The sequence below is a fragment of the Ambystoma mexicanum genome, chromosome 9 (genome assembly GCF_040938575.1).
Source record: "Ambystoma mexicanum isolate Mex_15411 chromosome 9, UKY_AmexF1_1, whole genome shotgun sequence".
Classification (NCBI taxonomy): domain Eukaryota; kingdom Metazoa; phylum Chordata; class Amphibia; order Caudata; family Ambystomatidae; genus Ambystoma; species Ambystoma mexicanum.
Window position 1 is genome coordinate 1181317362 of NC_090931.1, and position 27951 is coordinate 1181345312.

Sequence of the window (27951 nt, forward strand, 5' to 3'; positions counted from 1 at the left end):
AAAAGTAAGGTAGAGTGTGGTTGATTGTGGCAGTCTGAGTTAGTCCTGGGCTGGCGAGGAACAAACGCAAGCCACTCATACTGGACGCAAAAGTAAGGTAGAGTGTGGTTGATTGTGGCAGTCTGAGTTAGTCCTGGGCTGGCGAGGAACAAACGCAAGCCACTCATACTGGACGCAAAAGTAAGGTTGGGATTTATAGTTATGGTTCCCATTGACACATCTGACTTCGTACACACAAGCACCTTCAGTTGGTGTACCACTCCCCCTTCTGTATTGACGGTTAGGTAGTGAGGCGTCAATATGTATATAGTTTATAGGTAGGCCGCATTTGACTGTGCCTGGGAATAGCCTTGCAACCTGGATTGAACTACAACTTGAGGCGGGCGCCGTCAGCCCCTTTCTTGATATTAAACCTTGGCAAGTGACATCCAAAATGTCTGATGTCAAGGACAAAAGCAAGCATAATCTCAGAGGTCGGAGCCAAACAAGGGAATCTGGAATTTGGAATGAATCAACCCCACTGAATGCCATGCCCCATAACAAATGGCAAGGGTGAAAATATCGATCTACTTTTCTAAAGTGCAAACAGAAACCAAAGCATTGGAAGTGTGTAAGAGGATTGAATTCAGCACTACAGCCAAGTCAACGCCTAGTTTAAAATACTGAATGAAAACCCTTATTGATATATCTTTATGTCCAGTTCATGCGTTCTGGATGACTACCCCTATATAACACCCCTCCCTCAGAATCCCCCTGACCCCACTGAGCCAAGAAGTAGTTCTGTTTTGCAAGTTAAAAGGTTTATTTGATAATTTAAACAATATATATATATATATCACACTTTAGAATAAATTAATAATTGAATAGCACACTTAATCTGATATGATAAAGATTAACAACGGAGAATCTGGCACTAGCACACTTCTTGATAATCACTAAGGAGTTGACATGAAATGGATAAGATAGCAACAATACTTTTATGGTTTCCAATGGATGCAATGTGGAATGAAATGCAGTACAGAAAATACTTGATAGGATTTCAGCAAAAACAATGTAATCACTTTCTTGTACAATTCACCCCCCCCTTTTATGCAATGCAAGGAAATGGAAGGAAGGCACACAGTTCTCAGAAATGCAATTAAATGTGATTCAGTTCACCCCAGCAAGCTTAGACTACAGAAGTCGGAAACACAGGCCCAAATGCTTTTAAATGTGCTGGAAATGAAGAAAAAAAATATGCTAAAATGCTTTTAATTCCTTCTAGAGGTTCAGGGTGAGTGGTATCTAGTTAATATTAGTCCAGGCTCACTTTAGCAAGTATCTAGGAGTAACTAGCAGGTTAAACGAATTTCTGGCAAATGGAAGGCAAGCAGCAGCAGTTTTCACACGTGAAGAAATTTGCAAATCGCGGCAAAATGTCAAATCGCGGCTAAATTTGCGAATGCGCCGAGCGCGATTACAGGGGAACTACAATGACTATCACTATCGTTCTGGGGTCCTAGGAAAGCCTAGGATCTCAGCTTTCAGATGAAAGTTACTGCAAGTCTCTAGCACAAACGGTCATGGAGATATGAGCGATTAAATAAAGGTCGTTTTTCAGATTTGAAATTTTAAAGTTCAAAAAGACAAGTGCAGCTTGCAACTAGAAAATGACAAGTGACAGCTTTACAAATGACAGGTGACAGTTAGGAGGCAGTTCTACTTAGATTAAATAGGATTGAATTATATTATTTCAACTAAGAGATTGGTTCTGCACAGTTTTCTAGGTACTCACACTATATTCTTGAATGAAATGGGCCACGCCACGGATCTGGTCAGGTTTTAGACTCGCCTCTGGTCTCTGCACTTCACAGTGATCTGGGTCAGCTCTCTCTGGTTCTGCTAACAGGTCAGCTCTACACTGCTGGTCTGGTCTGGGTCTCTGGTTCTGGATAGATTGAAGTCTCTAGTTTGGCTCTCTGGAGGTTTGATGGAGGCAAGGTATGGATTTTCCCGGCAGAGCTTCCAGCTGCAAATGGATTTGAAGGTCCCTATCTGTCCTGTCTGTCTGATTGTATGTGTTTTTTTAATGGGTGTGTGTGAGCAGCATCACTAGCCAGCCCCTCTCCACTTATCATTGGCCAAGCTTTCATTTCTCCCCTGATTGGGGGAGCTAAGTTGTGTCAGAGTGATGTTATTTTACAGCCTGCAGAAAGTCCACTCCTCCTGTCAACTTGCACACAAATCTAGATTTGAACCAAATACATATTTGCAGAGGTACATATTGTTTTAAAATCATATGCACCCATCATGCATTACAGGAGGTATACCCTGTTCAAACTCTGCTCTTCCTGGGGGCTTGCATTCAGAAATTGCACATATTTTACTTTTTTTAGTGGTTTTGCAACATCAGACATTACCCCAAATTTACACACATGTGCGCAAAGAGTATGGACATTAATTGATGAAGTGTCAGATTTTCCACATACACACATTTTGAGTAATATCCTCTTTTCTGCTAAAACTCCCCTGAACATGCCACCGGTTCTAAAAACCTCTTAAAATGTGGGCAGAAAAATCACAAGAATTATGGTATCATTTAAATAATTTTCACAAGTCCGTACTATGAGTTATTCATCTTTTTAGAGTTATGTTCTGGCCCCAAAGGGGTGTGGTTTTCCTCCAGCACAAGGTTGAATTTCTGGTTTTTCCAGTTCTGCCAAGCCAGTTTGCTCTCACAGGCAGTGCCCCTCCCCTGTGCTTCCAGGAGAAATCTCCATTTACGACTCCCGCCATAAAACATTTGCCTGAGTCAAGACAGGGCTTTGTTCAATTTCCTGCAGAGCCCAGGTAATTCAATCAGGGAAGTGTCATATCCCTTTTGGTGTGAGCAGCAAAAGGGCAGCTAGGCCTGGGAAAACAGCTGTGACTCAAGTTTCACTCCTGATGGGGGTAGTTGCCAGGCAAATTGGAATCTCTTTAAGCCAGTTTTTAGCTACATGTCATTTCTGTTCCCCAGTTTCTGCATTCAAATAAACTAACAATTTCACATATGCAGCTAGAATTCTGATTCTAAGTTTAAAACTATGACATTTAAACAATTGCAACCTATGTGACACTCAAAAGTAGGTCACTCATTTCTCTTAAACATTGAGATTTTTAATGTCTTTCAGTCCAAATTTACTTAAACTGCTGAAATCCACAGCTCAGCCAGTCTTGTTATAAACCTTCAAGTCACTTCAGAATATAACTTTACATTGGATCCACCTCTCAGTAAGTCTTTCTTTGGCATGTTTTGGGTTCATTTATTCAGTTTTCTACAAAAAAGTAAAATCTGGTGGTTTTAAAACGCCAGCTTTTGGATAGTGGTGAGTACTGGTACTGCACCCTTTTTGGGATTTAAGAAATGAATTCCCCACAATTCTATGTGGCTTTTGGCAATCAGCATTTCCATTCCCAATGGTTTCAGGCTACTGTGTGGGTAGTCCAATGGTGGTTTTAGGCAGTGTCCTTCTGTGCCCATAACATCGGCAAAAATGAGTGGCAGCCTATTCTTCATGCATTTCCCTGTGCATTTTCTGGGAAGCTCTGGCCATCATGATGTTTTCATGTCAGTACTGCACAGTTTTGAGGTAGGGATCGGATGCATGGGTAAATACATCCCACAAGTGCATGATGCAAATCTCGACCAAGCAAAGAGGAACTCTTCTAAAATCATTCGCATTGACAACATTGTAAATAACTCTCTCCTTGATCTCAGCTGTTCTTTGCAGAGTGAAATAAACAGGTTTGCCACAGTGGGGTCTGTGGCCCAAGTGAAGCTCTATCATCTTTCGGGACTGATACAAATTCTCAGAATCCTACTAGTGGTCTTAATGCCAGTCTTACGGCTCCTCCGAAACTTTTTCATGACAAGAAGGATTTGGATGATAGTTGTACTGGTGCCTCTTCTAGAATTTCTTTTCAAACCACAGTAAATAATGATCCTACACAGGCTGCGCTTCCATTGTTACAGCTATGTGGCAAAATATATCAAGGTGTCCAAGTGCACACACTGATATTGCATGGTGTGGAAAGAGGGTGGGGAGGTACCAGTTCCCCTAAAGACATTGACGATGCTGCGGCTCATATCGATGACCCCCATATTATATCATTGACAGATAAAGTGCACAAAGTGGGACCAAGGAGCAGTGCGACACTCTCAAATATCTGGATGAATTGACCCAAGTCGGAAATGATATAGACATTGATGTGCAAGGTGTGCATAGTGATAGAGGCCCATGCACCACATGCAAGGAGCACAGACAACTGAAACGCGTTAACAAATTGAAGACCGACAAACCAAAGCATTTAGGATTTTGAACAATAGTAGTATTGTGATGTGTGGTCCAGCTGGGGGGCCAAACGTCACTAGGAAAGCTAAGAAGTGGGGCCAAAAAATACTAAAAAGGAAACCTCAATGTGGAGATTTGACTAGTTGGGCAATTAAACCCAATACCAGGAGGATAAATAAGAGCCTTGATCAATATCCTGGCCTGCTACCGACACTCTGAACTATTTGTATGGAGGATATGGATCACACTTGCTCCCCTCTGAAGAGCAACACACTGTTAGCCAAAGGTGTTACCAGGCGTCCACCAAGGCGACCTGCTGAGAAAGGATGTATAGTCTCCTCAGCTGTGGCATTGCCAATCACAAACTCTTATTGTTTACAATAAGTAATCTATTTCCAGATAATAACAATGTAGTGCTCAATCATGGACACATACTGGAGTTTCTACATTACATTCTTCTCCTCAGAGTACTCACCACGAAGGCTATAAACTATATTGAATTACTGGAAAATACCACTATTCTGATTGCATGTTTGCATTGTTTCTCAACAGTGATGTAAATAGTATTAAGGCCCACACATCTAGCTTCCTCAGATATGGATTTAACTTGGACAACCCTCACTCCTTAACAATGGGTTTGAGGGGTGCAAAGTACTACTAAAGATGGTGTCATGGTTCTCAACATTACGGCAAATGATCGGGGAGAACGATGATGTGTAATGCCAAGTATGATATCGAAGGCTCAGAAAGTTGGGGGGAGGGGGCAGTTAGTCTTGGCTTTCTGTCATTCTACCTACTAGGCCCCTGCAGAGACCTTTACCATGTAAACTGATTTCATGGAACAGTCAGCATCACAGACATTTTACAAATAGCAGTGGGGGGCAGTCTATTCTAAATAAGGCAGATATATTCATAATACAAGCGAGCTGGTTAACAAACACCTTTTGTTTTGATGGACACAAGGTCTTTCAGAACAAGGTGACAAGGGACGGCCTAATGATAGGCATCAGTAACCAGTTTTCGGCACTGGAAATTGACACCTTGCATAATCCTTACATCATTGATGTTAGAATAGACCACCTGCATGTAGATACTGATTAGAACCTGATACTTGTGAATGTGTACGATCTCTGCGGTGGGATTAGAACCTGAGGTTATTATGCTAGACCTTCATGACATCCTGTTAAATAACTATGATGCTTTGGGTACGGACGTTGTCAGAATTGGGAGTGATTTTAACACCAACTGCATTGATGTTACAACTAATGTTGGTATTGCTACTGTCCAGGGTGTTAGTATAATGAAACAAACCGTTACAAAAATACAAGAGAAAGCATGGATAAATTTCATTACTAGCTGGAATCTCATCCTGCTGAATGGCCACCTGAAGGACGGCCAGCCGGGTAATTATGCCTGAAGGTCAGGCAATAGCATGGCAACGCTTGATTATAATTGGACTAATTGTGCTTTTTCTAAATTATGTGGTACAGGCTCTTACTATGACCTTTAATGAGTACAGCGACCAAGCAGTGGCACTTTTTAAATTCAATTATGACACTCAGGCTAATTTGCCTGGGAACACTGGAGACACAGATATCAACAATGGGGTAACAAACAGTTTCTGAGGGACAACACAGAATTAACTGTCATTAGTAGTCAGATTGGTAAACGTTAATTGATCAGCAGTATAAGGACCCCAGTAATAGTAGTCTAAGCCCCTCAAAAAATCACATTTTCGGGCGTGAAGTTTGATAGAGTTTTCATCTTGCAAATGATTACTAATTTTAATACTTCCAGGGCCCGGGGCCTGATGGACTGGCAGATATGAATTATAAGGAAAACTCTGCATTCTGGGCAACATTTGTGTGAACTCATCCTATCCTTTGTGACTTTCAGACAGGGTTCAGGGCAGACTACACTGCCTGTCATAACATCTTGGTTTAAATACGTTGATGTATAATGCCAGAGCCAGTTGTGATTAAGAACTCTGCAGATACAGTGGCAGGATTCAGTCTGATAAGTATAGCCCTGGCCTATAAACAGAGCTTCAAGGCCATGTATTGCTTAGAAGCGCACTACAGAAACCATGACTATTGACAGCACAAACAAGAAACCTCTGTGTGGAGCCTTCTTCTTGGTCTATCACAATCTATGCCTGTCAGAGCTATAATCTAAGAGCTAGGACTAACATCTATACATACCTGTGTCCTGATTAACAGAGGGCTTCTATATATCAAAGCAATGACCCGACCGATATGTCCCTTATTAAGCTCGTTGGCTAAAGCCTTTTATAGCACATATTGCTATTCAGCTGTGCTGTTTAGGAATACTAATGAGAGATACCTTGGAGACACAGCATGGACAACAGCATGGAGTGAGGGGTTGTATGTACCAAAACAAGGAATTTACAGTTAAAGCCAGGGAATATGATATGACTGGATCAACGCACATCAGCACCTAGCAGATTTAAAGAGTTGGTGCACCTTGAACATGTGTTCTTAAGCAACAACCTTACTTGATTGAATTCCCCTCTCCACAATACAGAATGTGTGTTATGCTCCGGCATACGGGCAAACTAACAACAATGTCTGGAAGGGTTTGTAACAGAGAACAGATATTGCAGGTTGTGCAATATTAAGGATGAACCTGAAAACAGCCAACATGTTCTAACATCATGCTATAAGTTGCAGTCATGGTATACTGTAATTTTGGGAAAATAGGTGCATACTCTTCAGTACATCAGATCTGAATCCTTCTGGCACTGGCTATTATCAAACGTCGGCTAAGATTTGAGAGGAAACGTAAAGGGATCGAGGTGGATGATGTAACTGTCACCAGGACGTGCATTACAAAAACCATATTACGAGAATGAGGTGGCTAATACGCTATTGCGCTTAGTGGGTTGAACTGAATGCTACAAATATTGAGTGTATGTATACCCTGCGGGGGCGACTATAGTTATATGAGAACGATAAACCAGTTTCGCACATTGTTCCTATTGCAATATACACTGTACAGTGAAGCACTGCTGCACTTGCAGGGTATGATACATAATGTGAATGCTTTTAAAGGGTAATTGTTGTGTTTTAACGGACTATCATGTGTATTGTGACAAATGCATTTTAATGTATGTAGTGTTGAGTAATTTAAACTATATCACACTATAAATACAATAAGACTTGTATCTTGCTTACCTTCTTGAATAAGAGAATGCTGCGATGATCGTTAACAACAAACTATGTATTCTTTTTGAGAATTCCTGATGGACCCTGCTCAAGTTTGAAAGTGAGTGTGTCTGTGTCCATTGGCCTAGATGATAGAAGTAGGTAGCCTAGGGTGGGTGTGGAGATTTCAGCAACTGTGAAGGGGATGGGAAAAGATAGCACATTCCCTATACATCCCTTCTCAACTTAATAGTGACATCAGGCAGGTTGGTGGATGGAGCTGTGCTGGCTAGCCTGTCTCTCCAGACCAAATAGTCGAGAACTGCCTGATCCCTTGTCATGACCTGGATTCAGGTAGGGCTGGGTATTGCGTTCACAACATTTAAAACATTTGGGGGCACAGTGCGATATAGCTGATCAGCCCCATTCACTACCTCTAAAATGAATCAATGGGATATATATTTATGTTAACATCTGTATGCGCATGGATGGATCCACACATGAATGGGGTGTTGATATTTTATATATTGCTGCATTCAGAAGCAACCACATGAAACCATATTGAATACTTGGTCACAGTTTGCACACTACTACGTGTCTCTCTAAATCATGTTTCTTTGTGTCTGTTTCACATTTACAGAGACATTGTGAAAGTGGGTGCTCAAAAGATCAATTTCAGTGTGCAAATGGGCAATGCATATCATCAAAGTGGAGATGTGATGGACACGAAGATTGCAAGTTAGGAGAAGATGAGAACAGCTGTGATCCAGGTGAAAGGGAATTGAATTAAAAAATAATTATTTATTTTTCTCGCATCTCACAGGAAAACCGATTTGGGAAGGATAATTGACATTATAACTGCATTAGTGACATGGACTCAACGTATAAATACCCATCTTGCAAATTGTGTTTAGCTTCTTGTCAATTTTGGAGGAGTGTATTTGTATAAGGTGCCATAAACTGCAGTTTAATATAAGCCTATTATATGAATAGGTTTTGATCGTGTGTCTTTTCATTTCCTTTATGCATGACACATCAATCATAACCAGTAGGCACTAAATTAAACCATTGATTTTTGAGATCCACTCTACATGATCTAAGTGATATTGTCTTCTATAAAATGATACACTGAAATTCCGAATTACAATAGCTAAACTACGAAGGTGAAACATATCATTAAGCATCAGCTCTCTCATATAAAAAGGTAGCACAACAAAAATGGAACCTAGTCTACTTGCTCTACAGTAATGCCATTAAAGTTACTAGCTGTAACATTTATACTTCTTTTCGCCATAATGCTACTCCCCTTCTTTGTTCTTAACTCAGTCCAGTGATTGTAATTAAGGGGAAGTCATATAAATCACAACATGGTGCCATGTAGATACCAGTAAGAATTGTTCATGTCAATTCAACCTTGATATCTATCAACCAGAAATGTCTTCCAAGAACTGATGTTTCATTTAACATTTCTATATATCTGACATGTATTCATTCTTAGTGAATACGGTTGCAGAATCATACAAGGTTTGCACATTTGACTGTGCCCTATGCACACGCAAATCAGCAAATCACCACTTGCTCTTCTTGGACTGATTGTTAAAAATGAAATCTTGACATGGATGGAACAGACTCAGATGAAAGCCCCCCATGATCAATAACAGGATTCTATTTGACCTTTTGTCATATCTGCACCTCTTTCTTCTTTGCCCTGTTGATGCTCTCTGCTTTTATTCCTATGATGTATGTGAGGAATAGCCATCCTGCAATGATCTAGCAGCCCTGGCTCTTTCCGTTTTCTTTATTTAATACAATGATGGTGATAATTTCATCTGAGAAAGGGTGATCTGCTAACCAGACCCCGTGTCATTAAGCTCTTTGCCAAAACCATAGTGATACAGTCTCCTGATCTACAACACATGCTCTTTTGTGGCATAGTGCAGGTTCAATGGTCACATGTCCATTTTGACAGCTTTGGTGACAGCCAAGTCATTGCAATACAGACATTGCATTTACTTCTCCACATCTGTTCCAAAGCACATGCTTATGATGAACTATCATCCTCGCAACAATGTAATCCTTAAACATAGGCCATACCAGAGTTTTGGGGTAATGTGGCTGGTATGTCACACGACTATTAAAGCCACATCTGATCAGTGTCACTAAAATGTCAAAAGTGAGAGCACAGGCCAGTTGTGGACAGGCTGTGTGTATTTTCCCTAGAATTATTGTCTCTGCTGCAACCAGCAGGATAATAGCCAGAAGGAGCTGCCTCCCTTTGATCCCTTTTGAGGGTGGGTAACAACCCTCTCCAGCCCACGAAGCTCTCAGAAGAGCATTTTAGGAGCAACCTTCAGAGGGCACACCCTAAACAAAAGGACTTACCGCACACAGGGAGATGCATACCAAGATTCTATGGGTTTGAGATGGTAGGGGGCGGGGTTGGGGTTGTGTGACATGAAGGAGCCCAGTATAGTTGGGGAAGGATTTCAAAATCGTTCTTTTGACTTGTCATAAGGATGGTAATTGGACACATGAACACACTTCCTTTCCTCCAATCCTGTGAGGCCTTTTGACTCTTACAGACCAATTCATCTAACATCTGCTGCAAGTTAATTCCTCTCCAAAGCCCTCTGCTAGAGTTGCTGCCAGGTGATACAAGGAAGTGGCAAGCTCTGCTCCCTATACACCTTCTGTGAATAGTATGAATGATCTACTACAGGAGCAAGACCTGCCACTCTGTCAGCTACACTGGTACCCAGGACATCACTGTAGGTGAAGGAACCCTGCAGGTTTTAGCCAGCCTCCCCAATGTTCCTCACACATGTGGGGAAATAAGACCCTGAACTCACCTTGTCAATGAGCCCCTAAATTGAGACTCAAAGAAACTGAAGAAGGAATGCAGCGTGTCTCCTCTTATTTGAGTTAATGGATCCATCATTGAGCACTTTTGAAAGCATTCAAACCAACAGAACGCACAATGCTGCCTCTGGCATTTATTAAAACAGTTCTGAACTGTTATTGCTGTTCCTCAAACCAGTTTGCTGCTACACCTCGTTGCCTCAAAGCTCCCCACTTTGAAAGACTCCAAACCACAACATCTTGACCATGCACCTCGAGTCACAAGCATCTTTGACCCTTGATTGAACATCAACATGACACTGGTGCCCCAATCATCCCCGCTTCATTAGATCGCTACATTTAGCTCACCACAACTTGACACAGCCGAACCTGTTATGACCCACCCTCCCTAACCCATCTGTCCATTCTCTAGGTTAGTTCTATAGAATGTTAAACCCTACTGTGTAAGGTCTGTCTTTTAACAGAATGTCTCAGAAAAAATCCGGTTCCCTAATCTACCTCGGAGTCTCACTAGTTTTCTCTAAACTATCCGAGGGTTAGGGGTCTAAAGGAATAGGGACAGTTCCTTTCACTTTGGCTGTCCTTATTCATGCACATTCATCTCTCCCTCTCTACTCTACCTCCCGCTCCCACTCCATTCTCTGTGCTTTCCACATTCCTACTGCGTGTCGCTCTGTCTTCCGTCTGCTCCACTGACCTCACACAAACAACTCACAACTTCCAATGTTCTGTTTCCATTCGTCTGATGCCCATTCTCTTATCGTTGGGCAACTTAGTCTGCCCAATGCGTCTATTCTTTGCTTTCCTGAAAGTGTTACAAGATGAGAAAGGCATACAGAGTAGGTTAAGATGACAACCTTTTCCCATTCAGGGCCCCTGCAGGACAAATGTGATGACTCTGTGTGTCTAAAGTTACTATTTCTATGGGAAGGTTTGCCTTCTGGTTTCCCTAAGGTATATGCATGTCCATATGGAGTTTGTGTCTCTTTGTTTACTCACAGGCAGTCTGGCGGGCTCCCTGCACCTGCTGTTGGGGCTGACCACCAGTCAAAAGCAGAGCACAGTCTGGGTCTGCAGCGCACAGTGGTTGAGTCCCTGACTGTTTATCTTTCCTTAGACAGTCTCACGGGATCAGTCTTTCTGCCCATCAAGTTGTTTATTTTAGGTTTGCATTCTGGTGGACAGGTCCAGGTCTTTAGTGGTTCCTGGTTGATAAGGGAGATGTTGGCTGGTCTTTCTTATTCTGACGCTCTTCTTCGCTGACAGTTCAAAACGAGACAGAAACATTGCCAGGCATTGTTGTTTGGAACCATGATGTGAGACATATGAATACTGATAAAATACAGATTGGAACAAGGGAAAAGGGGTAAGGATTGTGTTTTTCCCAGCATCCACGTTGCCGTTCAAGGTAGGCCCTGAATGGTCCTCTGGTAGGGCTCCCACCCTTGACAGGGAGAGCCCACCCTCTTGACAATGATAAGAAGCCTTGTTCAGTGCCGTCACACCTCCAGGAATTGATTAAGATATTGTTGGAAGGCCTCATCCCTTTTGGTCTATTGGTTGGGATGCTAGAGTCTGGCTAAGTCCCCTTTTACACCATGAAATACATTATTTTGAACATTGTGGTGTTTTATTGTCTTTTTCTTCCCACTAGGTGTCCAGAGTGCTTTCATCTTAAATTCATCACTCATCTGTCCTCCTTGATAGGGGTGGGTGTTTTGTTATATATAGAACCTTTATGAGGCATTCCTTTATCTTGGACTGTTGTATTATTGGGTTTTGGGTTTCTACTAGCTCACATTAAAATCCCTATCAAGAGATAGCCTGCCCATGGTCTACGTTACCACAAAAGGTGAAGGAGGTACATCTCTTACCTAAGCCTGTTTCACCTGAGAACACTGTTGTTTTGTACAAGTGTGAGGGTCGAGTAATAGCTAGTCACTACGAATCCTTATACAAAGGCCAGGCAGTGGACATGTCGGCCCTAAACAGAAATGATAAGAGGCATATGCAGCAATGCACAGGTCTGCAATTTCATTTCTATGGGCACACGTGACTTCATGTATGTTCCAGAATGTCTGGTGCATGCTTTCACTTGAATCTTTGCAGTTTCTCCAGCACATGCGTAGTAGTATTTATGCAGAGTTGAACACGTATTTTGTAGTACTGTCCATAAATAAAATTGCATCTGTTCACCTGCTTACTTACTGCTTGTTTATGTCTAGAAATGACCATAGTTATAGTTAGATGGTACACTAAAACCTGAGCCTTTAAGCTTAGACTAGGGAGACAAAGAAGGGTTATAGCAACAATTGGTATTTGACACAAACACACATTTGCCACTGGCAGCCTGTCTAGCTGTTCTGGACATTCAGGTTGCTCTGAAAGTGGGCTGGCGCCACCATTTCCGGGATTCGTTCTGAGCAAGATTCCAGCAGCACAATTGCAACCAGCTTGTTCGGACATCTCTTCCTGCCCACTTTGTTCTCTATAGCTCTTGCCAGACAGTTGCCCTCTCGGATCCTCCTCCTCCTCCTCGAGCCGTGCCACACACACTGCAACATCTGGAATGGTACGAAAATATTGCCCTCACAATTACAACAGACAAAAATGCTGACTTTTATTTTTGGGTCCCCCCTACACCACATATGTATGGGGGGGGTATAGAAGATAATATTAATATGGGGGGGCTGCGGATTTCTCCAATTGCATATATATGTGGTGCAAAGGGGTAAAAAAAGTCTGCATTTTCGGCTGTCGCAATAATCACATAGATCCCATCATCTCGGCCATGGGCCCATCAATGACCAATGAAATAGAGAAGGGAATCCACTCCGAGCTCCCTATGCCATTTCCATGGTGGCAAAAGTTCATGTACTTATTACATTATTTCATTTTACTAACAACAGAAATTGCCTGCCCTCTTTGTCAAAAACGTCCTCATAACCCCCAGCTATTTAGAAGGCATTTTCTGCCCGTGTGCCTATACATCGTTGATGGAAGATAGTTACCAGCCTCTATGACCCTGGAGTGTCTGCATCATCACTCCAATAAGGCTTTCCATAGCCCGTATTATATCCACCAATGCGGAGCAAGTTATGCACCGCTATTTGCACCAGGGTAACAATGAGCCATGTGCAAATGTGTATTTCAGCATTGAATTGTTGGCATTTGGTTCGCAGCCTCAGCCTTGTGCTGTTGTTCCTGTGATATAGGTCCTAAAGTGTTAATCATTGCTGATTATTTGGATGTGTGTAGCATTGAATGAAAGCTCAGCACTTTAATTATGTCATAATGTTTTGTATTAATAAAATCATATTGTTCACAGCATCTCCTACCTGTTCTTCAAATCAGTATGTCTGTGACAGCGGAGGGTGCATAGCACCGTCTTTGAGGTGCAATGGAGAATATGATTGCAGTGACGGATCAGACGAGGTAATGTAACATTTTAAAATAAGTAAATATAATATATTCAAATGCAGCTTCAGTTATTTTTTAACGTATATTGTTTGTAATGCAAACTAGCACACAAATTGCATCCAGGCGCAGAGAAAGAGGGGAGGATTCACCTCAACTGCAAAGTCTTGTCAAGGAAAATAAAGAGCTTAATGGCGTTTCTGTAAGATAACCACCCTGGCATTGTATGCGTTTCTAGTGGTAATCCACCTGCTCACACAGAGATTGATTGCCCCACCCAACGTCAGAAATGATAAGTGTGGGTATATTAGGTGAGAGAAGGCAGAGGGTTTGTGTCAGGGTATGCAGTGGCAATGCATTCCTCAGAAATATGACCATGTTGTATGGATCACACACTCTATTTGAAGGTTGTTATAAGTATGTATTTCATTTTTTTAATGCGGGTTGGCAAAACTGAAAATAAAGAATTCAATTCACTAAGCAGTTAACAAGATACAACATCCATTCTTCCTAATACCAGGATGACTCACACACTGATGATAACTGATAAATATCTATTGAAAAGGCCCCTGTTTGAAATGAAAAGATTCATATTCTTTTACGTTATCATTACTGGAAAGACACTTAATGGAGCTGTAGAGACATGTTAGCTCATTACACGCTTTCCGGTCTGGAAATAAGGTGCCGCTAATAACGTATACAGGTACCTTTTGGACCGGCAAACTACACGTCTGTCGGTAGGAACTCTGATCTCCGGCATGCCTGACGTGCCAGTAGATGAGGCCTCTACTGGCAGATACATGGCTGAATCACCAGCACCGTTACCAAAGGTGCCAGTGATTCGGAAAACCCCAAACCATGGAGTCGTATGAGATTCCATGGAATGGGGGGTTGTTTAACGATGTTTCTGCTGCACATAATATCCCGGGTGGGCGCTGGTGATGGTATGTATGGCACAGGAGAATTCATAATGAGCCCAATGGCCATACCTCTTGGAGTCCTATGAGTCTCTGTAAAATATAAATCGATGCTCTTGGAAAGCACAGATACAGGGCACGACAATAGCCGAGGCTTGAGGTTATAAAGTGTTGGTTATTGTGACTTAGCCTGGAAAAGTGTACAAATGAAGAATCTTACCAGGTGTGCACAAATAACAGAATCCTACCTGTAGAAACCTAGGCATTTAAGATGTCAAAATTAACTCAGACACCCAACGCTTCTGATAACCATGTTCACATTCATTCCCGGCAAAAAACTTGGCCCCAGTGATCAAGCCGCTGTTTCATGCCAGATCGTCGGCTTTAATGCCGCCCAGCTTCTCCATCTGTCTGCTGCTACCATGCTAGGCTTCACAGACCATTAGGAGACAGACAATTAGGACTGAGAACTATTTAGATATGTGTTGCCTCAAACGGGCATGGTTCAGATACCTAACTCACAGTTTTAAAACGAAACATGTGTATTGGTTTATATTATTTTCCCAAAGCTTGGTTCCAAGTTTGTATGACCAATGATCATCTGCAATGTGCATTACATTGTAAGAGAAATCCTAACTATCATGACATCACATATATACAGGATGATTTGAAGAGTAAGGAGTTGCAGTGAGTTTTAGAAATTGTGACAATGGTCCTCATTCCGAGTATGGAGGTAATCATGGTGCTATTAGCGCCATGACTACCTCCAATACCGGTACCGAGTCCGCCTTTGTTCAATTGGAACTTACCAGTCTATTTCGACCTTTGCGGGATGGGTAAATCCCCATTGAAAAAGCCATTCCCCATTCCCATTTGAGCCCCCATAGGGCTCAATGGGAAGGGTGCAGGCGTTAATAATGGTACCGCAAATTGTGGTACCGTTATCAGCTCTAAAGTCCCTTAACGGGTCCCGTCCTTAACGCCTCGTAAAACCAGACATTAATGAAGGGACCCGCTAAGGGAACTCGGAATAGGGCGCAAAGGGATTACCGGCACCGGTGTCCTTACTAGTGCCCGGTATGCCTTTGTGCCCAACTCGTAATGAGGCCAAATGTGTGAAGTGATATGAATCCAAATGCGTTGCACTGGAAGACATTCTGTATATGTGAACTATGTTTTCCGTTTTGGCACGGGCATTTGTATTTAGTTTGTTGCAAGATAACGAACGTTATCTTGTTATAGGTGTTGTATTCTGCTGTAAGGTTGGGAAAACATAGCTCAGGGCATTCCCTAATTTGCCATCTCCTCCATTTAACCTACACACTCGCATGTTTCTTTTGTGCTGCCTGTTGTCTACCAGATATCTTCGTAGCCTACATCCTTATACTTCATACACATACAAATAAGGGGCCATCATGTGAAGTCAAATGGAATAACACAGATCCAGATGTGTGGTACCTTTTTCAAAGAACCTCATTTCTTTTTTTTTGTTTAAGATGGCATAGCAGCCCCTTGTGCAATCGAAAAAGTGCAAGTGATCAGTGCTACTGTTCACTGATTTCAATGGGACATGGCACCTGAAAATCATATCATCCCCTTCAACAGAAGGCATGTTGCCATTATTGAATATTTAATGGGTAATGGACCATCTGAGTGGTTGTATTTACTGCAGCAAGGATGATCCTATGGAGCACACATGCCCTACATTCAATATTGCACTGACTAATGAGTGAGCCTGTACCCTGCCAAACACAGGCTTGCAGTCAATCGCTCATATGATATGTGTGCATCTGGGGTGGTTTGTGCAAGATGTACACATGAATATGTTTCACCCATCCGTTGAAAGAGGCCCTTAATGACAACACGCGGGATGTTTGAATCAGGAACTCCAACCGACGCTTAAAGGGGAGCTCTCGGTCCCCTTCAGCTGATTCGAATTCTCCTGCAAATCAATTCGCTAAACAGGTGATTCGTCATCGTGAACAGGAACTGGTGAAATTTGACAGCACATGCGACTGTGTTGCATAGTAGTCATCTTAGAACCATTATCGCGAGTAAAAGCTCATATGTGTTTCTGTAGATATTGTTTTCTTTCTCCCACATTCAAATACACATTGTTTTGCATTATTTGTACAGATGGAGTGTGTAACCGAATGTAAGGAGGATCAATTTAGATGCAAAAATAAGGCCACCTGTATCCCCATTCGGTGGCTGTGTGATGGAATCCACGATTGTGTGGATAAAAGTGACGAGGAAGTCTGTGACAGTGGTAAGTCCTTGCACACATATTTATGCAATTATATTTTCACTGCAAATTCATCACCAAAGTTAATTCTGCATATTGTGATACACCAATGCATGATAAACGTGTCTGTTATGTTTATGGGGTGTTATATAGGGCAATAATTCGCCCGTAGGTATTTGGCACTGTCAAACAACACACCTTGAGAAGTAAAATGCTAGCTGCTAAGTTAAAAGGAGGTCGTTATTAAGCGTCTGTGGGGGTCATTACGAGTGCAGCGGTAAGGGGTGGTAAGCAGGTTCCACTAAGGCCAGCTGGTAAAACCAGCCGTCCTTAGCGGGAGCCGCTAAGGGACCAGGGAGCTAATAACGGGCCCATTATTAACAGGCCCGTTATTAGCTCCCTCCCATTCCCATTCAGCCCTATGGGGTCTCGAATGGGAATGGGGATGGGTATTTTGAATGAGGACTTACCAGGTCCCCCAAGGTTGGAATGACCCAGTAAGTCCCCATTCAGGGAACCCGGACCCGGACACGAGTTTGGAGGCAGCCATGGCGCTAATAGAACCATGGCTACCTCCAAACTCGTAATGACCCCCTATTATGTGAAAGCCACCTGAATCCCACATGATATCTGGTCGGTGACAAATGCAGTGATGCAAGCCCGAGCGAAAAGTGGTTGGGCATTTTGAGATTAATTTTGCACCCTTTGCTGTTTGGTCTTCAATTGAAATGACACGTCCAGGTTAACGCTTTTGCCAAACTCAGACGAGTGAAAAAAAGCCATTCATTGCAATACATTTGAGAGAGAGAGAGAGAAAGAGAGAGAGAGAGAGAGAGAGAGAGAGAGAGAGAGAGAGAGAGAGAGCCAGCAAGGGAAGTAAACACGCATTTTGTGTCAAAGAGGAGACTTACTGTTTAAGAGTCATTTTGGCATCTACATTGTAACTGCATTTCTAACTATGGAAACAAGTTGAAGGCAAGGACCAAAGGTCACAGGCGAATCTCAGAAACCCCTGAAAGCCTACCACTCACAATAAAGGTAAATTAACACTGCATGGTCAAGCACAGTAATTCTACAGCACAAACGGCCAGTCTACGCAACTACGTGTGAGTGGGATGACCGCAACTTTACTGCACTTTATTAAGTGGAAGATGCCTTCTCTTTTGATCTTTTTTAAGTTCACCTGACTGATGATTGTAATGTTGGGGTTCATGAACACAGTTCAATAGGCAATATTTATTTGTGTAATGGCGGATAACTGGGTCATTATAATAACCCCAGCCATAAGGCTATTTTCCACCAATGGCAATTTACTGCTGACAGTCTCCTGGGAGGATTTTCCCCCGTCAGTAGTTAGTGGTCACAGTGTTGGACATTACCACGAGCAGTCTTTGTACTATTCTTTCTGCAATCCATCCAGTAATCCCTAGTTCATTAAATATCCTGGGAGCACAAGCGTGAGAAGGAAAGTGCAGCTGACTCACTAGGGGGACATGTACAAAGCAGGAGAGACAGGCTGGCAGCACAAGGGACTTAAAACTGTCCTTCCATGCATGTGTAAATGTTTGTTTGTTACATGTGGTTGAGTGATTGGGTCAGCACTATTGCTATCTGGGTGATATGCAAACCTTTTGTATTTGTATTTAGATAAAGAATAGGGATGTCAATTACAGTCAGAAATTACTTACAATAAAACATTTACAGATGCCAGAGACATACCCATGAAGGGTGCAGTGAAAGCATCATGAAGCAAGGTACAGACAATGGATTCAAAGTTAAAAAATAAAACACTTTATTAACAAAGATCAGGGTGGAAAAAGGCATAACTTGTCCAATGCTAAGGTGGGATTTCCCTACATAAATGAACCTAAGGAGAGTCTGAGTCAAAGAGTTCAACTTAAAATCTGTTGGTGTCCAAAAGCTATACTTGCCCTTACAACTAATCAATACAATGTGTAGGGATGTCAGCAACCAAAAGAAACAGTGTTCAACATAGAGTTCTGAGCTTCTTTGAGCTCACAACTTCCTTTCAGCGCCCTACCCCAAGTACAAAATAGTTCCAACGAAAGTCTCAAAATTACCTTTCTTGGGTTCAAGGTGATATAGTTTTAACCAATACTCGGAGTTCCCTTCCACAAGTTCCAAGTAACAGTTTCAACACAAAAAGAATTCTGAGACTCCGTCCTCAAGTCAATACATGTGGTAAGTATCAGGGTTCCCTTCCCCAAAACTTAGTTTCATCCTCACCAAAATATCCTTGTCTTCTTAGGATTCTTTGCCGCACTTTCAACCCTCTCTTTATAAGTTGTTTTCATGTTGGTATCTTGACTGTATTGAATTTAACTTCAGGATTTCAGTTAATTCTGCTTTCAATGTATATGTCTGCTGTTTGTAGCATTCACACAATTTGATATTCAATAGGCCTATCTCTGGCTCACGTTTAAATTTACATTTAAATCAAGCTTAGGCGTACCTTTTTTTTTTTACCTAATTCTATAAAGTTCCAATCACTTCAGAATTCTGCAAACGGTGGTCTTACTTGAATTTAAAGTTATGTTCACTTCTGAATTCAACTAGTAATGGTTATATGTATTTTTAAAGTCTTTATTTGGTTCAATATTTAATAGACATGGGTTTTGCTTATGACTCACTTTCAATTCAACCGGCCATTTAATATTCATTCGATTTGCTTTAACTAAAATTCCCAGCACTCAGAGATTTTCAAAAAACTGTTTCCATAAGTATTCCTGGCAGTTAAACAATTGACAATGGTTTAAACCGGAGACTTTCAAAAACGTTATCTTGTGAGACACGGCCCAATCCAATCCAAAGTATTCCTGAACAATGGAAATGTTCAAACATTCGCGCACCGGATTTCTCATTTGTCAGAAACCCACTGGTCATTTTCACAGCTACCCCAGCAGTGTGGATCACACAACCTTCTATTCTGATGTCAGGAGCCCCACTCCTGCCCCTCAGACACTCCTGTGTCGACCTCTCAACACAGGGGAATGAGCACCTCGAACACAATAGAAAGGCACATCCTCTCCACACAAATAACTTCTCAATGTTCAGTACACTCATACTTCCATAGACCAACACTCTCTACAGTCCCTTGCGCCTCAGTGTGCTGCATGCGATGGACCAACCCACAATGGTTTTCCTCAGCGGCTAGGCTCTCCTCAGCTGAGGTTCCATGCTGTTTGCACCAGCCTACCTGCTGCTGCTCCGTGTGTTTCTTTCTCCTCCTCAATTTATACACCTACAACCATCTAACAGGTTGCAGCTGTGCTTTCCCAGTTTGGCTTGCTTAACCATGATTAAGGGGACATGCCTGATATTCACAACACATAGCAGGCATCTTCTTCGTCCCAATAGAAAAATTGTAAAATTGTGTAGTGTTCATTGCCCTCAGCTGCCTCTTCCTCGTCTCAGTACTATCAATTGTCACATGAGGAAAAATTAGAGGAGCTGACTTACACTAACCCATCATGGTTGGGGAAAGGTTAGGTTGACCGTCAATAGGGAACGGGGGATACCATGTCTCACCTGGTTGCACTCGCTTCCAATTCCAAAGGACTCTCCACCCAGGTGATCCTCCCTCACTTCTCCACCCTCTGGGTTGGGATCAAAGAGCAATAGCCTTTCCCTGGCCACCTGAGAAGAGAATCCAGGGGGTATAGCAGTGAGGATACCCTCAGGGTTCACACAGTACCTGTACAGAGATGAGAACAAGTGGTGAACCAGAATATGAGGGTGTGAAAAAGTGGGACATATGCTAGGGCCAAAACAAAACCGACAGAACAATAATATACACTTAAACAAGTTCATGTCAATTTGGCTATAATCTGTGGCTCCAACTCATAGTGCTGGCAGTATATTAAATAACATGTATATATATATTACATGGACGCGGTAGCGTGTTAATTTATGGTTAAGTTGGGGTTTCCATAGGAAGAGCATTTTTTGGATGGCTTATTACTTTGCTCCCTCTGGACGAATCCTCACCAAACTTTGCAAAAAAAGTATATGGCCCACTCTGAATTTTTGCAAAGTTTGGTGAGGATTCGTCCAGGGGGGGAAAAGTTGTAGGGGGGGTCCGAAAACTTTTTTTTTTCCCATAGACATAATGGGAAAAAACTTTGCGCACGGCCACAGGCCAAACCGCTGGACGGATTTACACCAAATTTGCGGCAGGAGCGGGGGCTTGGTCCCGAAAGCATGCTTTTGCAAATTTGGTGTACATCCGTCCAGTAGTTTTTTATAAAATGACCAAAACGTAAGGCAAACAAATTAGTGATATCTGTGTTCGCTTCGCGGACGGACTTCCCTGTTCGCTCCGCGGACAGCACCCCGATTGGCCCATGGCCTTGCGTCATGTCCGCGGACATGCAACGTGTTCGCTGATTGGACGGCGAGGGGCATGGAGCGCGTCAGATTTTCTGTGGTGCCCGCCATCTTGTATTCGCCGTCGACCGCGTACAGCGCGGTGAAACGTGGATAAAATGTTTTATTTAGTGCCGTGTGTTGGTGTGTAAGAGTGTTTGGGGAGGGTGGGGGAGTATGAGATAGGTTCAATGTTTTGTTTTTTTGATGTGCTAGACGTTTTTGTTGCGTTCGATTTGTCCGCGGAGAACACGGCTGTTCTGACATTTTGTAAATAAACTAAATGGTGGGGTGTTTAGAGGACGGAGTATGTGTCATTTTTGTTCGCAAGGAAGGTAAAAATGAGCTATGAACACTCGCGGTGTACTTAATTGTTCGTAAATATACAAACTGGGGGCGTCCTCAGGACGCTGTCCGTATTGTAATCTGTCTAGTTGAATGTGTTCTAAGAACACTCGCGGTGTCCCGAAATGGTTGCAATTACACAAAATGGGGGTGTTCTGAGAACGTTGTTTGTATTGTTCGTTGTCAGGGTGAAAGTGTTTTAAGACCACTCCTTTTCTCCGCTAATAGTACAATTTCCTATGGGCGTCAACTGACTTTTTGTCCACTAAAGAAACGATAAATCCGGCTGGTGTGCGCCGACATTATGTGATAATCCAATGACTATCGCTATTGACCTGGCTGACTTGCTTTTGCGACACTAAATGATATCTCCCACCGCTAAGCCTGATATTATCAAAGCATTCATATTCCCCGCCTCTCTCCGTGACGTTACAGGGTGCGTCATCAAACGCGCCCAGTCCACTCCAGTGCTAAGTGACTTTACACAGAACCCAGAAGACAACACATATTATGTCACAACACAGCGTGCCACAATTCGGAATATGAAACAGTGATTTAAAAGCAAACAGCAAGATTGTACATTTTGTAAAGTACATTTATTTGACATCAAATGTTTAGAGAATATTCAGCAATTTGCATTTGTCTTTGTTGTCGATCCGCAAAAGTTCATGTTGAGGCACGCGATGTTCCTTTACGGTACAGAGGGTTTTAGATCAGCTTACAACTCAGTGCGCCACAATTCGGAATATGAAACTGTGGTTTAAAAGTAAACAGCAGGATTGTACATTTGGTAAAGTACATTTATTTCACATGAAATGTTTAATGAATATTCAGCGATTTGCTATTGTCTCTGCTGTCGATCAGCAAAAGTTTATTTTGAGCCACGCGTTGTTCCTTTGCGGTAGATAGGCTGTTGGTTTATGATAAAAGCAGTAAATGGTCACTCTGATAATCGGAAGGTTGCTCCAACAACGAGCCATTAGACCACCATATTGGTTGGTATGTTGTTTGTAGCCGCTAGTACTGCGTAAGGGCATATTGGTCCTTGGCGATTGTCCCATAAGATGGTGAGGGTCATAAAGTTGCATATTTGGACCTGCACCTGGCAGTTGAAGACCCCATCCGCTGGAGTCTGTAAATCGTGACATAGGCAAAATGGGGCCACATACCTGTTTTAAAAAACATAAATTAGCCGATCTTCATTAAAAATCATCATTTTATTTATTAGGGCATGAAACTATTTGCTATCGAAGATAGTGCAACGGAGTATGTTAATAATAAAATAATAATATTTTCCCATTCATATAGCACCAAGAACCGTGAGGTATCTAAGCGGTGCTTATTATTAACCACGGTGTGTGGTGCTCATTTATCGACCACGGAAGGATGAAAGGCTGAGTTTGGCCGTGCCGGGATTCAAACTTGCGTTAGCAAGCTGTGCACGGATGTCAAAGCGAGCGTTGTACTCGCTGTGCCACTTGACAGGCTACAGTGAAGTGGCACAGCGAGTAGAGCGCTTGACCGCCTATAGACCGGTTAAAATATTTCTATTAACCCACCCTGTGTTGTCTGCCTTTTTCAGAGCCCTCTAAACGACAGGGGATCAATTCGGCGGTGATAGTGCGCGGTAGAAAACATTATGCCACTTTCAAAGAACAAGATCAACTTGAGCGGTCTTTAATGCTATGTTATTTTAATTGTATTTGGTATAACATAATCGAAAGGGTTACTTACAGTACAATTGCAATTTCCATTGTCTACGAGTAGTGCAGTCCCAAAATACGACTCCGCATGTGCGAACGATCTTTCGCATAGTGATATAATATATAAAAGTGGTTTCGTTTCAGAAATTTCATCCTTATCTTCTCTTACGTTTTAGCAACACTCCTTCAAGAGAAGTCTTTCATCACAATCTCTGTCTGTCAAGGTCAAAACACAATACAACCTTATAGTCCGCTTCGTGAGCCTCTCCGGGGCCTGAGAAAAAAATGGAAGCAGCTGACCTTCACTGTGAACGAGCATAAATACTTACTTTGCAACATTCTGTGTAAAGCCATCAGTGAGAAGTTGGTTTTTGCATGCCATGTTTGTATATTGTTTGCTTGATATTAAAAAAAGTTTGTTTAAGGGACGTTATGGTTCTAAGTACAGCCGAAAGACCCCTGAAAATCGCAAGTTATGGTAAGCTATGAAAAATAACTCGCGCCACCACCGTGCACTGCTAAGACTAACACCCAGGACATCAAAGATGACATCGCAAATGTCATTGATGAAATCACTGATGACATCACATGTGTATGTACTTTTCATGGAATTTGTGTACTAGAGATTTTTATTATAATGTTGCGAAAAAAGTGTCAAGGATATTGCAATAAATATCATACCGTTATTAATGCTTTGAACAATGCATTGATATAAATAGCATTGTATTATGGGATTCTATCTAGTATACTGAGCTGCTAATGGAGAAACATAGCATTGTGTGCAGAGTACAAGATGAAAGTATAATATTTGTAATGTTAATATGTTGAATAATGAAATGATAATTGTCCTGAAATGTTCGAAAATTCACAAAATGGGGGTGTTCTGAGGACGTTATTCGTATTGTGTGATTGCTTAGATGTATGCAATGAGGGAATGGCACAGAGAGTAAAGTGGACGCCGTCCGCGGACACCGCGGCTGTTCGTGGACAGAGCGTGCTACATCCGGGTATTTCCAGGAAATCCAACATGGAAAGAAGACTGTACGGATCAGCCAATCAGATGTCGAGGTTGTGGATTTGTGTTGAAAGAGACTGTGTGTAGTGAAGATGGCAGAAGTGGAGAAAGTCAGGGTGTTGGTGCTCGGAGATATGTTTGTATATGGTTTACAACAGTACGCTCAATGCAGGCATGTTGCAAAGAACTTTGATGTGAAAGGAGTGGAGGTGGTGTGGAGCACTGTGCCTGATTGCAATGTACAGGGAATTGTACAAGTTTGTGAGGATATGGCCACGATGAACAGTCCGCATGTGGTAGTTTTGCAATATGGTGCTTTCCATTTGGGCAACGTCAGTGCCCCTACTTTGTTGGCTGATTTGGAACGCTTGGTTGAAGCCGTAATGAAGATCCTTCTAAATGTGAAAGTATTTTTTTCTGGATTACTACCTAGGGCAATATGGGACAATAGTTCAGTTTTTTGTCCTCAGCAAAACATTGCTAGGTGTGTCATCAACAGAGGCATGTGTGCCTTCATGCTTAGAGCTGGTATGTTCTTCTGTAACAATGAGAATATTGATGCCAGTAATGCTGTTAATTTTAAAGAAGATGGCATTTCTTTATCTTTTACGGGAAATGCCTTTCTATTTTGGAATGTAAGGGTTGCTTTGGAGAAGGTTATGTGAAGATTTTAGGAGTAAAGTAAGAAAAAAAACAAGAAAAAAAATACAAAATAACAGGTGTCTGTCAAGCATCTGTAAAAAAAAAAAAAAAAACGGTTCTTTTCAGAGCCAACTTCAAAGGGGAAATGGGGCACACTATTTAAATTTACATTCACCACGCTCAGATTTTCGATATGTCCGCGGTCATGGCGGTAGTCCGCGGACATGAAAATCACTACGAGGGGGTTGGTATGTTCTATGTTACATGTATATGAAGTCAGGGATATTATGGTTAAGTTGTGCTACTAAAAACCTATGAAATTCAGTGAAAACACTTTGTTAAAGGGACGTTATGGTTAAGTTGCGCTACTAAAAACCTATGAAATTCAGTGAAAAAACTTTGTTAAAGGGACGTTATGGTTCAAAGTAAAACCGAAAACCCCCTGAAATTCGGCAGTTATGGTAACATAAGCAACCATAACTCGCGCCACTTCTAACACTAACACCCAGGACATCAAAGATGACATCACAAATGTCATTGATGACATCACTGATGACATCACATGGCTGGCTTTTGAATATATATATACCATGTCTCACCTGGTTGCACCCGCTTCCAATTCCCAAGGACTCTCGACCCAGGTGATACTCCCTCACTTCTCCACACCCTGGGTTGGGATCCAAGAGCAATAGCCTTTCCCTAGCCACCTGAGAAGAGAATCCAGGGTGTTTAGGAGTGAGGATACCCTCAGGGTTCGCACAGTACCTGTACAGAGATGAGAACCAGAATATAAGGGTGTGAAAAAGTTAGGGCCAACAACAAAACCAGCAGAACAAAAATATACACTTAAAAAGCTCATGACAATTTGGCCATAATCTGTGGCACCAACTCATAGTGCTGATGGTATATTAAAGGGCATACATTTATATACCTTTTGTAGCAAATAAAAAAGCCTTTTTTAGCCACAGCCTCAATGCTAGAGTTCAAGAAACTTACCAGGTGTGCCCATCACTCTTTGAGATTATGTGAATTCTTTCCCTGACCTCTACATCCCCACACTCCCTGTAATCCTTTGCAACCACCCATGGGCCTCCTTCCAAAACCTAACCTCAAACAATCTCTGCCATCCCTGGCTGCAGTTTTTGGATGCCTTCTGTATGAGGAGGTAAGATGTGTATGCATTTCTCTGCTGTTTTAATGGGATTTTGAGTTGGGTGTGGAGAATTGAATGGAATGTGGTGATAGGTATACCTCTGTGTGGCACCACAGACATATATATACCAACAGTTCTGGTAAGCTTACCTGAACCATTGTGTCTGGACCGGCAAACTACGAGTCTTCTGGCGGTGCTGTTTCGCCCACCAGGTCTGACCCTTTCAGGCAGAACCGCACCCGCCAGCAGACTTTGACGGAAGCACCAGCACTGTTGCGCCCAGGGCCAGTGCTTTCATCCTCCCCATTCCCACTGAGTCCTACGGGACTCAAATGGGAATGGGGAGTAACAATTGTTGCCGCCTGACTTACTGGACTGCTGGGGCTGTAATACCCCAGTTATTCCAGCAAGTCAAGCGGCAGTAATTCACCACGAGTCTGGCAGCAGCCTGCCGGTTTTACCGGCATGACTACTGCCAGATCCGTAATGAGGCCCATAAATAAGTCGTCTTTTTTTCTGCAAGGTTTAAAAAGTTACAGTAAGGCCATGTAATACCATTATCTATGTTGCTGAGATTCCTATGATATCTTTATATGATTCATTTGGCTGGGTTTTACTAGGCTTCCTTCACAAGTTGAAACTGAAATTTTGCCAGTTGTCTGCCAGTTGCCTCATTTGGTTTGACATTGGTTTTTTGTAGGGGTAGTTTTGGGCTATGTTATGCAGGCACATGTTTTCCAAAGCAGTCATATTTTTAAATGTCCTAGCTTTCCGGATCATTTGTGGCTATTGTTTCAATCTCTTGGTAGGATTTTAGTACTCTTTTTCGGGATGAAGCTGGACCAAGGTTTAGCCAAAGAATGGGGGTCATTACGAGTTAGGAGGTAGCCATGCCGCTATTAGCTTACCATTCCAACTTTGGACGGTCTGGTAATTCCTCATTCAAGGAGCTCGGTACAACCCCATTCCCATTCGAGCCCCTATAGGGCTCAATGGGAATGGGGAGCATGTTAACAATGGGCCAGTTAATATCGGGCCCTTTGTTAGCATGCTGGGCTACTCGGGGGACCCGCTAAGGCCGTCTGGTAAAACCAGGTGGCCTTAGCGGGTTCCATAATAGGGCGCCGTTAACCCCTTACTGCCCTTCTCGTAATGAGGCCCAATGTGTTCCGGCTCTCCCTTTTAAATGGTCTGCAGCTTCATGCAACCCTCATTATATGTGGGAGAGCATTTGTTTACCTTACCAGAGCTGTACAATTTTTTTGACAGTGTTTTGTCAAATCATATGTCATCACAGAGTCTTTTAGCTCTGTTTTCTCAGCTTTGGTTACATATCTTGCAACTGCAGTGGAATTGTTTGCAATGTATTGTATGTCTTTGGTTGCATTCCACAAAATGGCAATTATTGCATCGGAATCATTGATGTACTTGGATACTTCATCCCTTTTAATGTTGTATCTGTTTTTAGGGGATGTGCCTTTTACTTTGTTTCTAACAGAAGACATTGATGTATTTACTTGTCCTTTTTTGTAAACTGGTCTAGGGAAGCCAAAGCAACATTTGGTATAGTATTTACCTTTGTTTTCATATTTACGTCATCAGTGTTTGCCACACTTATGTTTTTGGAAGCCTATGATTTAAGTAGGTAGGTCACTATCTGTGGTTTCTGAAGGAATGTAGCAGGTAATGAATTTTTCAAGAACCCCTAAAGTGCCAAGGACGAGGTATCTTGTCCTTGCGATTACCTCTCTGTTGCCAAGTAAGAGAAATCTCGTCCTTGGCACTTAAGGGG

At 42.3% G+C, this 27951-nt stretch overlaps 1 protein-coding gene across 3 annotated transcripts in view; it reads left to right on the top strand.

The window, feature by feature from the left end:
- LRP1B (LDL receptor related protein 1B) overlaps positions 1-27951 on the top strand; it is a 4835697-nt gene that overhangs the window by 4256483 nt on the left and 551263 nt on the right. For all 3 annotated transcript variants that reach the window (XM_069616528.1, XM_069616527.1, XM_069616526.1), the window contains exons 69-71: positions 8118-8247; positions 13665-13771; positions 16807-16939. In XM_069616528.1, the coding sequence (XP_069472629.1) occupies positions 8118-8247; positions 13665-13771; positions 16807-16939 (370 nt within the window). The remainder of the gene's footprint in view (positions 1-8117; positions 8248-13664; positions 13772-16806; positions 16940-27951) is intronic.